At 37.7% G+C, this 13845-nt stretch overlaps 1 protein-coding gene across 5 annotated transcripts in view; it reads left to right on the top strand.

Moving 5' to 3' along the window:
* Positions 1 to 13845, top strand: part of BANK1 (B cell scaffold protein with ankyrin repeats 1) — a 348964-nt gene that overhangs the window by 320379 nt on the left and 14740 nt on the right. For all 5 annotated transcript variants that reach the window (XM_075201122.1, XM_075201104.1, XM_075201133.1 and 2 more), the window contains 3 exons: positions 5697 to 5878; positions 11886 to 11949; positions 13246 to 13275. In XM_075201122.1, the coding sequence (XP_075057223.1) occupies positions 5697 to 5878; positions 11886 to 11949; positions 13246 to 13275 (276 nt within the window). The remainder of the gene's footprint in view (positions 1 to 5696; positions 5879 to 11885; positions 11950 to 13245; positions 13276 to 13845) is intronic.

The raw sequence follows: 13845 nt of genomic DNA, 5'->3' as shown, positions 1-13845 counted from the left end.
CTAGAAAAGCTTTTCGAACCAGGCTAATAGAGGTCTTCACCTTTAGATCTGCCTTTCCCGTAGAACTGATATTGTTCGGAGGTACTTAAACTCTAGGGTAGTAAAGTCTTATTAGTATAACCGTAGCACAGGGTGTAGGAAACCTGAATACTGGAGGCAGGTCCCAGAGACAGGCCAGAGGTCAAGGGTCAGTAGCGTGCAAGAAAACTGAGGGACAGGCCAAACGTAAGGGCAGGTAGCAGACAGGGTTAATCCAATAAGCAGGCAGAGGACAGGGGCAATCAGCATTCAAACAGGGTCAAAGTCAAGCTAAAGATCACAAAAGGAATCAGGTCGGAAGCAGAGAATCCACAAGATAACAAAGAGCAGAGTTGATCAGCAATAGTGCAGCACATAAACTCTATAACCAGCAGGGAGGCTAAACTCTCCCTGCCTTAATAGTGACATGGCCCAATCAGAGCGTCAGGGCATCAGCCCTGTAATCACCCACAGAAGGTTTATAATTAATATGGTGTGCCCCTGTGGGCTAATGAATAATTATTCTAATTGTCAATAGTGCACATGCCCGGCTGCCCCCTAATGCCGGGACGCAGCGCTTCTACACACAGCATTCCCGTGGTTCCCTAGGAGACGGCTGGGACATCCCAGTCGTCATAGCAATGGGACGCAGCGCTGAGATACACTAGAAGCCGCCGCAGTTGGGAGAAGCGAATCGTAACAGCAAAAAACATTCACTCCTCATTTAACACTTTGTATATGCACTGAATTTTGACCGACATGTAACTTTAAGAACTGTCCTTTAGGAGGCATATATTTGTGATTCCCGTAGGCCTGGTTCCAGTTTACTTTCTGGTGCTGATGGGTCTAAACATATTTTTGCGGTTACTTTGTGGCATTTTAGCAATACACTTTTCATCTGTAAATTAGGCACCATACTCTGCTGAGATTGGTCAAATTGCATGAATTTAGAGTATGGTGCGTAACTTACAGCTGAAAAGTGTATTGCTAAAATGCCAACAATGAGAACAATGGCTACAAAAACTGTTAATTTGTTTTTGTGCAGTTTTATAAATCGTCGCTTCATACATTACACTGTTTGTATGGATCCAGGTCACAAAAACGGAATTGAGGTTTGCGATCTATCAGTTTGAAAATGCCGTTTGATGTGAAAAGAAACCAATAGGTTTAGCAGGTACTTTTGTATATAAATAAAATGTCACCACTTTGCATGTGCTGATATTTCCACACTCTCAGTGATGTCTCATCACACACAATATGATGTCAAATATTTTTAAAATACGCCCGCATGAACAAATTTGTTGGTAACCTTACAGCTCATTGAAAAGATACCTCATTCCCCCTGAAAGATGATGAAATTAAAAGTTATTGTTTTATGTATACCTGCATGCTTTTGGTATGTTATAGAATAAAGCAAGGAAACTGTGGAATGAGATTAATTATTTCCGATTCTCCAAAGATATTCTAAAAGGCCTGGACATATTTGTTGGTATCCCTTAGAAAAGATTATAAATACGGTAATTGTATTATAGTGATATTTCAAACTAAGTGCATGCTTGGATTAGCATCACACATGTCTTCAATCTTCTGGTCATTGTATGCACCACACTGAACATGGACCAGAGAAAGCAAAGGAGAGAGTTGTCTAAGGAGATCAGAGAGAACATTATAGACAAGCATGTAAAAGGTAAAGGCTACAAGACCATCCCCAAGCAGCTGGATGTTCCTGTGGCTACAGTTGCAAATATTATTCAGAAGTCCATGGGACTGTTGCCAACCTCCCTGGATGCGACTGCAAGAGGAAAATTGACCCCAGTTTAAACAGAGGGATAGTGAGAATGATAGAAGAGCCAAGGGAAATTTCCAAAGAGATACAAACTGTACTCCAAGGTCGAGGGCACATCAGTTTCTGTTTGCACCTTCCAATGCTTTTAGAGTGACTGTGGGCTCCATGGAAGAAGACCCAGGAGGACTCCACTTTTGAAAGAACAACTTAAAAAAGCCAGACTGGAATTTGCTAAAATGCATATGGACAAGTCATAATGCTGCTGGGAGAACGTCCTTTGGACAGATGAGTCAAAACTGGAGCTTTTTTGGAAGTCACATCAACTCTATATCCACAGAAAAAATTTAAGCTTTCAAAGAATAGAACACCATGGTGTAAATGTATCAAAGTCCGGTTTTTTCATCTCGCGGGAGATCGGCGTCTTTGCAGCTAAATTTTAAAGTGGCGATGGCTTGTAAAGGCAACTTTGATACATTTACCCCCATATCTACTGTGAAACATGGAGTCGACTCGGTTATGTTTTGGGGCTACTTTACTGCATCTGGCATGGGGTGCCTTGAATTTGCGCAGGGCATATTTAAATTTCAAGACTATAAAGGCATTCTGAAGCAAAACATACTGCCCAATGTCGGAAAGCTCTGTCTCAGTGGCAGAATAATGACCCAAAACACACAGCTAAAAGTACCCAAGAATGGATAAGAACAAAACATTGGACTAATCTGAAGTGGCTTTCTTTGGTCCCTGATCTGAATTCTATCGAACATCTATGGATAGAGCCGAACTATGCAGTCTGGAGAAAGCACCCATCAAGCCTGAGACAGCTGCAGCAGTTTGATCAGGAAGAGTGGGGAAAACTACCTGTTGATAGGTGCAGAAGTCTCATTAAGATAGCAGTGATTGTCGCTATAGGTTGTGCAACAAATTACTAGGTTAAAAGTCCTGCGGCCGGGTCCGGAGATCTTTAAATGTCCTTTAGAAAGTTAATACCTGGTGCCAGAGCGGTTAAATTACCGGGTCCCTTGTGGTCCAGTGGTGGCTGCAGGAGCAGCCAAGGGAGCCACTGCAGATTTGATCCCCTTGGCAGCCAACTTGCACTGGCTGCTAGAGAGTCTTGCAGTGTAGCCTCCTGGATTCAAAGGAATCCATGAGATGCAGCATCTCCTGGGGGACCCAGCAAGCTGAGCCCCATACTGGAGCTCAGAGAGCTCCAAAAGAGACAGACTGGGGACTGCTGCACCGAGATCTAGCCGCCTTAGCCCTACAGCAAATTTCATCCAGGGTATAGAGCCAGAGCCGAGTCAGGGTCCCTAGAAGTGTTTTTAGGCAGGAGATTTAAAAGAAAAATCTACTGCCATAGACATCCTGGCACCAGGTGTGGAGATTAGGTTGAGTCCCCCTCGCCCTGGCAGCTCATGGACAGGGGAAAAGTACACTTCCTCCTGCCACTAACAGCAGTGCTAAAGGTGTTAAAACTCACTCGGCTGATTCACATGCAGGGTGCATGAATCAGCCTGGATTGGTTAAAGGGGGAGGAGGCTGGGTTACCTCCTGCCAAGTTAGGTCTAAAAAACTGTATATAATGAACCCTGTTGACCATGGAATGTATATACCATCTGTACATCTGGAATATTACTACTACGACCCTTGAGCAACAAACATCACTGAAGATTCTGCCTGATGCCTATTACCTGCTTTATCCTGTTAACCAACAGATAAGAGCTTACACTCTAATCCGTTACCCTGCTGTCCTGCATTGAACCCAGTGTCTTTGTATCAATGTTCTGCCAGCTACCCAGGAGTCCTGATCCAAAGTAAGTGGTCAAGAGGTACCAGCCAGCCCACAGCAAAGAGGTGCTGCAGCAGCTATACCAGCTACCCAGAAGTTAACAGTTCCAGTTGCCTGTGAAGAAGCCTGGTGGTAGAAGCCAAACAACTATTGCGCAATTGGCATTCGTAAGTCGGCGAGTGTCTGGTGGCATGTGACACCAGAAGGAGTATTCCCTAACAGTCGGTTACTGACGGTGAGAAAGTAACTGTCACGGGTGTTTAGGATTCTCGAACCTTGATCTGCTAATTTTAGTGCTACTCTTACTAGAGGCACGGACTCTAACGTAGCGGCTGGTCTTCTCCAGTGACCCTCTCAAGAAGGTATGGGTTTAGCTGCTTCCACTATGCAGGTCGCGGCCCTCTAGGGAATATTTGGCAAGATCAGCGGGAAACGGGCAACAAAATGGCAGATGGCTAAAGGGTAAGTACACGGTCGGTCTGCGGCTGTAGAGTATTACCACTGGAAAGGGGAGGTTTTTGTGATGATCTGCGGACTGCAGAGAATACCACTGGAAATGGTAGTTAGCGATGATCTGCAGACTGCAGAATATTACCACTGGAATGGTGGAGGAGATGATCTGCGAACTGCAAAATATTACCACTGGAATGGTGGAGGAGATGATCTGCGGACTGCAGGATATTACCACTGGAATGGCGGAGGAGATGATCTGCGACCTGCAGGATATTACCACTGGAATGGCAGATTAGATAATCTACAGACTGCAGGATATTAACTCTGGAATGGCAGAGGAGATGATCTACGGACTGCAGGATATTACCACTGGAATGGCGGAGTGGAGATGATCTGCGGACCGCAGGATATTACCACTGGAATGGTAGAGGGAAAGAGAAACACAGCCTTCTCTGGACAGGTAAATAACCAAAAGAACAGGCACTGAGGAAAGGGGGATGGTTCCTTAAATAGTAGGAAGGATATAGAGGACAAATAGGACGACAGGCAAAGTTTAAAGAGAAATCGGATCTGCGCATTCGCAGAGCTGCAACTAAGATGGCGCCCGGCCATGGGGGAAGAGGACGCCGGCGGAGAATTAAGTGAGCCGACACTCTGTTTTGCGATACCGAAGACCCGGCATATGACAGCAACCCAGTTAAAATGTGTAAGAAGATCCCTTCCCCAACACACTAGATGGCAAAGTAAACCCATTCATTCACAGGTCCCATCATGTTTGGACATGCCTTTTTCATTTGCTTCATTATTTAAAATATTTTGTTGAATCAAAATTCAATTACATTTCTGTTAAATAGGGAATAAGCAGTGATGAATGCCAATTACTTTTGTTAATTTCAAGTTACTTGTGAGAAAAATATGGGTTTTTCTTTTTTCGTGTAGTGTGTACCAACCAATTTGTCCACGTGTGTATGCACGGTCAATGAAGAAACCTATTTATCACCTTCAGAAGGGAACCTGCAAACTCCAATCAGAAGCAGCTAGCTACTGGTAGTGACAGTCATCATCTACAGCGTGTATTTGTACTTACCTTCTAGCAGTGCAAAATATGTGGCTCCTGACAGGCATATATGTCTCCAGTTGTAAGGACTGTCAGATGCACCCAATTTTCCATGCACAGATATATATACACTCTCTTTGTGGGTATGCGCTATGCAAATTTTCTTAATCTCTGGTATGCAAATGGAGCATGTTCAACTCCACATCAGGTCAAATCTGTTAATAAACCCCCTTCCTCAACTTATAGACAGAAGCCTGAGGCCTCAAACTTCTAGAGCTATTCAGTACTGCTGGTACTGGTAACAATGATTCTCTAGGAATAACAACTTTACCAAAAGTTAATAAAATGGAGTGTCATGTTCCAATTGTCCATTTAGTCTTTAGGTTGTTGATGATGATGATGATGATGATGATGATGAATATGCTCAAGATAGCATCATCTGGAAAACCAGCTAAAAACTAATTAAATCATCATTATAGTAACTGAATCATTACAATTGAGCCACATTATTAACTATTTAAGCAGTTTGTAGTGTTATAAAGCTGATTGATAGAGACATTAATAAGCACTCTATGTTACCAATTTATTGTTTGCAGACAAAGTGCATATGGCCAAACCTGAGGCCTATGTTCCACCGCAGCAGTGTGTAGCTAGTGGGCAAGATGAGCTCATATTGCTACAAGAGAAAGTAAAATTGGGAATTATCAGTGTGGATGAAGCTCTTCAAAAATTCCAACAGTGGCAGAATGAAAAGAGTGGACTAGACCTCCTTCAACAGGTAAAAACGCATTTTGGTGAAATAAAAATGGAATTCACCATAACTCTGCTAATAGCTTACAATTACAACGAATCTAGTGAAGGAACTGTAATGTAATAATGCTTGTCAAAGTCTACCCTTAAAAAGAGAAGAAAGCCATAACTCATTTTGTATAGAGCTTACAGTCCTCTTAGCTTTCCAAAATATATTCCATTTATTGTAAGGCATGATCTTAATAATGGAATCGCCCAAGTGGTGCTGGTCCAGTTGAACATGACTGAAAACATTTGTGTTCATGAAAAATATCTGGAAATCGAATTATTTTTAAGTATTTTCCATAAAATATCTATTTAAAAAAAATGGAAAGAAATACAATATATGGATTAAAGTGTATTGCCATACAGTCAGTGAAAGAGTCATACAAACAGTATTGGATTGACTATCATACTACACTTCATAGCCAGCGAGATAATAATGCATCAGAGCTATATGTAATATAATTATAAGGATATTATGTACTTTTAAAACAATATACACTGTCATCATAAAAAAAAAAAATATTCTTGCTGCATTTAACAATTATAGTCTTCTGTCTGAAAAATGTTTAAAATATATAGCAAAGTCTTTAAGGCAATTCAAGGCAGAATTTAAATTGCAGTAATGATTAACTGTAGTCTTGTGCAGTCTGGTATATCCCCCCCATTGTGTACAAAGGAAAGAAACCCAAAGGGCCTGATTCATTAAGGCACGTAAAACTTATTGTGAATGTTTTTAAAAAATGCTTGTACTTCAGGTGTACTCACATCTGTATTCAACTGAAGAAACATCTTTTGCTGAATACAGGTCTAGGTGTGCTCTGTTTATATGACACTTTATTGAAATTAACACAACACACTCCTGGATACATAGAATACATATGTTTAATATAATGTCCCATCAGATCGCACAGAAAAAAAAAAGTTTTCAGTAATTGTTACCTGTTAATAATGAAGTCATTCATTAAAAAACATCTTTTTTATTTCTTAATTTTTCATTAAATACATTTATCAGAATGTTTATTTAATATATACTGTACATAAAATGTATTTATTTATTTTTTAAAACATTATTTTATTGAGTTTTTGTAAATTTGAGAAAAGCAAGGGGTTACAGAAGGAAATAGTAAGGGTGTAGGACAAAAATGAAGGGTGCAAATTCAGAAACAAGTCATCATGACAGTGCATTCTAGTTGGTACAGATAATATCAGAAATATATAGGCGAGAATCAGATTATAGTAATACTGTGCAAAAGTTTTAGGCATCTGTGAAAAAAATGCTTCAAAGTATGAATGCTTTCAAAAATAGAAGTATTAATAGTTTATTTTTTATCAATTAACAAAATGGAAAGTGAATGAACAGAAGAGAAATCTAAATTAAATAAATATTTGGTGTGACCACCCTATGCCTTCAAAATAGCATCAATGCATCAATTCTTCTAGGTACACTTGCACAAAGTTTTTGAAAGAATTCAGCAGGGAGGTTGTTCCAAACATCTTGGAGAACTAACTACAGATCTTCTGTGGATGTAGTCTTGCTCAAAAATGACATTAGCTGTATGTTTAAGGTTGTTGTCCTGCTGCAGAATATGGAGCCAATCACACGCCTCCTAGATGGTATTGCATGATGGTTAAGTCTAAACTGACGTTAGGGTAAGATCTTGTGGTTGCACCAAGAGGAGAGGAGGAGGGTAACATGGGTCTGTTGGGGAAGGGGATGGTGTGAGAATGAGTTGAGAAGGTGTGAAGAGGGAAATGAGTCGAGTTCTTAGGACTAGTCAAAAGAAGGAATTATGCAAGCCAAGTTTCAGAGTCAAAATATACAGTCCAGGACAGCCATGTAGTCAGAAGTTGATTGAGATGGTCATGGCGTAAGCTACTGATATGTTCTAATTTATAGATTTGCCAGACATTATTGAGTTGGGTCGTAACAGTTGGGGAATTTGCCAGTTATAGCATCCACTGCCTGTGTGTTGCTAACCTGCTTTGTTTCCTGACATTTCCTGATTGATTCTCTGTTGTGTCCTTGCCTGAACTTTTGGACATTGCCTGATTGCCTATTTCCCTGACCATTTGCCTGGATATTGGATCTCGATTCTCTGCTTGTGACCTTGATCTTCGACCTGAATAGTGGACCTGCTTATTAGCTGCCAGGCTTGACCTCTGACCTGTACCATGACCTTTCTTCTGGCTACGGACCCGCTTGAAAGTCTAAACTCCAGCTCCATTCTTCCAGTTAATCTATCTAGTGCTGCAGCCATCCTGATAAGCTTCTACTACCATAGAGATAAGTCCTGGGGGCATCTGAGTACCGTTAAACGTATACAGTTCTATGGGAAAGGCGGCTGCTAACGGTGAAGTCCTCTACTAGTCCGGTTCTCAAGGCTTATCAATAGCTGCGATCCTAACAATATGCCCCTTACACTCCCCATTCCACCCATTAAATCTTAGGCTGTTGTAAGTGTCCTTTACACTTGAAGATGAATTGCATACACTTACGTTGTCTGGTGTTTCTGGGATTGTGCAGTGCAATTTAACACAAAATATGCCACAAGTTTAATATTCAACATGATATTTCATTATCCGTTGAACGAATATGAATTTAGTTACTTTTCTCATAAAGTTCTAAACTTTTTATAGCTTCTCATACCATGTAAGATAGCAGATGGAGAAAAGAACATTATCAGAGTAGCTCTGTAGGTTAATTAATCCACCTGAGCTAGGTGGAGACAAAACTCGTAGGAGAAAAACTCATTGGAGAAAAAATACAATTGTATGTTTACGGCACTGTCTACTACTCATATTCCAGAGTGGCAGAAAGGGTCCACAGTCTGATTCCACAGACATACAAAGATATAATTTAGTATTCACAGCGCTGCTTATTACTTTTATACCAGAGCGGCAGATAAGGTCCACAGTCCAATTCAACAGATGATTGAATAGAACATATAAAGTTCTCCTTTGTTCCAGATGTCTCCACCACTGAACTTGTAGTTATCCAATTACTTTTTCTGCTTCAAGGTAATATCGACAAATTCCTTAGTAAAACTATGCACCTAAGCTTTTCCTGATGCGTTTCTTCTAGCAATAGAACTAGTTCCATCAAAGGGTATATGGTTGAATCCGACGGATGTACATATTTATCTATTCAACTGGTATCCATTCATACGGTGCAACAATTGACTGAGTCATGTAATAATATGACCTGTTGTATTCTCATATTTTGTCCTTCCCTGTGCCCCCCTCATTCTTTTTTACACCTGTAGATCATTTCATTGGGGACATTTAGAACTAGGTGTATTAATTTAGATTATAAACTAACCAAAATCATTTATGCCAATCAAATAAACAGTATTTACAAACTTAATAAAAATGACTGGGGGCAGCTTGCAATATAATAAAATATTTGTCGTCAGCTGATATTAAAATATATATATTGCACATATACCTATTAATTTCCAATATATATGAATACCTTAGATCCTACATTTTATTACATATAATATAAAGCCATTAATATATATATATATATATATATATATATATATATATATATATATATTTAATTGAATTAAATAATAACTGCTTGAAACAAAATAAAATAAAAAGATAAATTGAAAGTGATCATTCATATGTGAATATTTAGATCTCCCATCCAATTTCAGATGGAGTAATTTCTGCTTAGCAATATATAGATTCACTACTTTGAATAGCAAGCCCGTAATAAATATATAAATAATTAAATAATAATACTATTTGTGGTGAATATATGATTAATTTTCAATTTAAACACAAAAGTATTCAATAGTTCAAATTCCATTATTGCACTAATATATACCCATGTTATTTCTGATATAGATATCACTAAAACAATATAAGTTTATATGTAAAATTAAACGTATGACTTTTTATGTAAAAATAACCTTTTACAGTACTAGATACAATATTAAATGAAAAGTCCAAATCATCTTACAATCAGTCTATATCCCACAATTTATTTTGAGTGTAAACAAAAAAAATCCAAATATTCTAAAGATATTTCTGCTCCATATTTTTATTTAGACCTGTTGTAAAGAGAGTACCTAACCTAAAGATTCAATACGCTTCCCTTTTACAAAGTAATATGTAACGGTCACCTGCTCTAGGTGTTGGTTCAATAATTTCAATCCCTCTAATAGCTAAATTTGAAATATCTCCTTTTTGACAGCTGGACCATTGTCTAAGGACATTATGATTGGCATTTAGTTTTAATGTATTTCTCAGATATTCTAAAAATCGAATATTCAATGACCTAGTTGTACAGCCTACATACTGTATACCACATTTGCAGTTTAGAAGATAAATTATAAAGGTATTTTGACAATTAATGAAATTTCGATCTTGAAAATCTCCTCTGTAACTGTTGATTGAAACTCCTGACATTTGATTTTAATAAAAATTACAAATGATACATCTAGTCTTATTATATTTTTAAGAACCTATCAATTTATTAGACCACATGGAATCTCTAAAAAATATTAGGAGCTAATTTGTTTCTCAAATTATTTCATTTCCTAAAAATCACCAGGTTTCTCAGGCAAAAGAGGTAACAATATATTGTCTAATTTTAACAAAGCAAAATTATTTTTAATGATATTCCTAATTTGATATGAACATGAATTACATTTTGATACAAAATGCATAGACCTATCCATTGGTCTTTTATAGGTCTTTCTTAGAATCAGTAAAGTCTCTTTCTATATATGGATCACTTTCTAAAAAGCTGATTTTAAAAGATGGTATTCTTTTTCAACAAAAGATCTCAATAGTGGTATTGCTTGTTTATGATATAATTTATCCTTGGAACAATTCCTTATTATTATGCATAGGAGTTGTGTTTTTGGAATATTACTTTTCATACTGTCCTAGACAACCTGAGCAGTCATTTTACAAGAGGCAACTCTTGTAAAATGTTTCATTAAAAATCTCATTATTATGGACCAAGAGTGCTATGTTCAGGAAATGAATGTGTGTTTGGTTGAAAGTACTAGTGAATTTTAAATTATATTCATTGTTGTACTGCTACAAAATTGGTGATGGAATCAGAATTCCCATAATAAATAGAAAATAAATGATCAATGTATTTGTTATAGAGGACCAAGTTCTCCCTGAATTTACCTGGAACCTGGACTCATAAGTGCCCATATACAAACTGAAAAAGCTCAGGTCAAACATGAACTCCATGGCAGTCCCAAGAATTTGAAATTTGAATCTGATAAAACGTGCAAAAAATAAAAACAGTTATGAGAAAGGATAAATTTAATTGAATCCAATATGAAAACACCCAATTCATCATCTTTGATAAGATGTTGGTGTTGCCATGAATCTCAGATATATAAGATTAACTGGACCTTCTGCAAGATGAGGGTATTTAAGACAGGGGAGAAATAAATAGTGCTGCTTAATATGTAGTGCTATGTAAATGTTAATAAAACAACCTAGTCACTACCAAAATGGTAGGTGAATTGTCAAGATGGTGTCTGTTGCCAGAAAAACCCAGCAGCAAAAGGCCACTCAGTACAACATAATGTGTGCTTCGGCTATGAGCAACCATCCTCAATGTTGGCCAAGATGGGTTACTAAAAGCGGAGATCTAATCCTAGTTATTTTGAAGATCTGGACACAAAATGTTTTCCAGAAAACAGTATAGCAGGATTTTTACCTAGATTGGTTATGAGCACTGCTGAGATATAGCTGCTACCTTAAAGTGCTGACCTCAACCCCATGTAAATTCATATGTTTTAATATTAACATGTTATGCAGTCAGAGTTTAGTGTATAGCACTTAGATTATGGGAGTCAGATTACATATCGCTGCGATGATTTAAATAATTTTCACAAACACTATTATCTGATGACTGAAGAACTTCACTTTGATGTGATGTAACAATCATTATTTGCAAAGAGACAAATATGTATTAAAGTAATTATGTATCATTTATTGTTTCTTACTAGAAAAAACTGCAGCAGTTGCGTGACAATATTATTGGAGATAAACCAGACGATGATAAAGTATACGGTAAGGCTTGAATAGCATCGTAGGCATTTCTAATTATGTAACACTTATTGATATCACATAAGCAGACTAAACTTAAGTAGCAAATTGTGCAAATTTTTTTTTACTTAACACCTAAGTGTAAGTTTGTCACTGTTGTGAGACCCCAAAAGATGGGTTCAAAAAGAGGGTCATTTACAAATCACAGAAGAGTAAAACAACAAAACAAAAAGGTTTTTGTTTTGCAGGACAAGATACCAATGGGGGCTTGCAAGTTTGCACTAGCTGGAGTTTGGTGGGTCCTGGGCGTTCCTTGTATAGTGCTAAAAAAGTACACAAGCACACCTAATTTTGCACTAAAGTGGACAAATAAGATTTTATGTTGTAGAACAGCATTACTTAAATGAGATATAATGTGTTGTGGGAGCATTAAAAGAGGTTCACAAAGGGGTTTTTACATGAGGGCTTACAGCAAAAGGGCTTCAATTCTCTGCTGCTTGTATAGTCCCGGAGAACAGGTTTTGTCTCTTTTTATTATAATAAGATGCACTTTGTACATTCTGCACATTCTACATTTTGCACTTCAACCACTATAATAAAAGCTTTAAAACACACAAAAGTCTGTAATGAAATAAAGACACCCCTGATAGCACCTAACTCTCATGATTAATTGAAGCTATAAATGAGGCTGAGAAGCATTTTAAGAGAAAAACAAAAAAATTAAAATGAATAAAGGGGGTTGTGACCATTGCACTGTATTGAGTGCATTTTGTGGAGCATTCGCCAAGCAACAAGGTGAATAAAATTAGGCATAGATTGATTTAATAGAAAATAAGCGTAAACTTTAAAATGTGCTACACAGAAAAGTGGTTGCTCTTGGGCACATAAAGGAGCATTGTGCAACTGCAGATTTGGCATTTCATAAATGGTTCTATTATAAAGCACATTTTATGAAGCCATTGTGCCACTTATTACATCCTGAGGAATACATTTACTTGAATCTATCTTTGGCAGACATCACATATTTAGGTAAATCTCTATTTCTCATATTTGTCCTAAGACAAGAATGAACCAAAATTAGAATCCTAAGCAGACAAAAAAAACATAATCTCATTTAGAGGAGCCACAGCACAGAGGGAAGCTAGAAAACAATTTGTGGATGAAGGTGATTGTGCCATCACCTGCAACACAAGAAAACAGGGACCACCTTCCTTGCCTGGACGTATCCACTAAAGTTTCATGATATTTGCTATGTCTCCTTTGTAATTGTAATGCATTGGCTTAAAAAGAAAAATAGATCTGATTTCTGTTTTTTTACAGATAAAATTACTATTGTTCATCAACCAAATGGTACGTATATTATTATTATTTTCTAATGGATAAAGTGCAAACATACATAGATCACAATGACATACCTTGAAAATGGAGTGAGTGTACTGTTCGCAAATGTTTACAATTGAAGAGGAAACAAGAGTGATACAGAAATTATTGTTTTGATCAAACCAGCCACATCTGAATGTATAGGAATGTAAAATTGTTAAGTGCCCAGGAGTTCTGAATGGGAGGCCACACAGCTGACATGTGTCTGTACACTGAGATATTTCACTTTGCATGGGCAAAGTAAAAAATGTTAAACTAAAGGATAAAGTACATCAAGTTTAATTTGGACATTATGTGGTGAGATGCAGAGATAAGTCAATAACTGAGACGCTATGAAGTATGATAACTTTTCTTAAAGAGATGAGTTTTCAGGGACACAATAGATCATCATCATCATCATTTATTTATATAGTGCCAGCAAATTCTGTAGCGCTTTACAATTGGGGACAAACACAGTAATAAACAATACTGGGTAAAACAAAGAGGTGAGTAGGCCCTGCTCGCAAGCTTACAATCTACATATTGCAACTTGGTCCAGCC

This window comes from Mixophyes fleayi, chromosome 1 (assembly GCF_038048845.1).
Source record: "Mixophyes fleayi isolate aMixFle1 chromosome 1, aMixFle1.hap1, whole genome shotgun sequence".
NCBI lineage: Eukaryota > Metazoa > Chordata > Amphibia > Anura > Limnodynastidae > Mixophyes > Mixophyes fleayi.
Note: the sequence above shows the minus strand (reverse complement) of the source record. Positions and strands in the feature narration are given on the sequence as shown.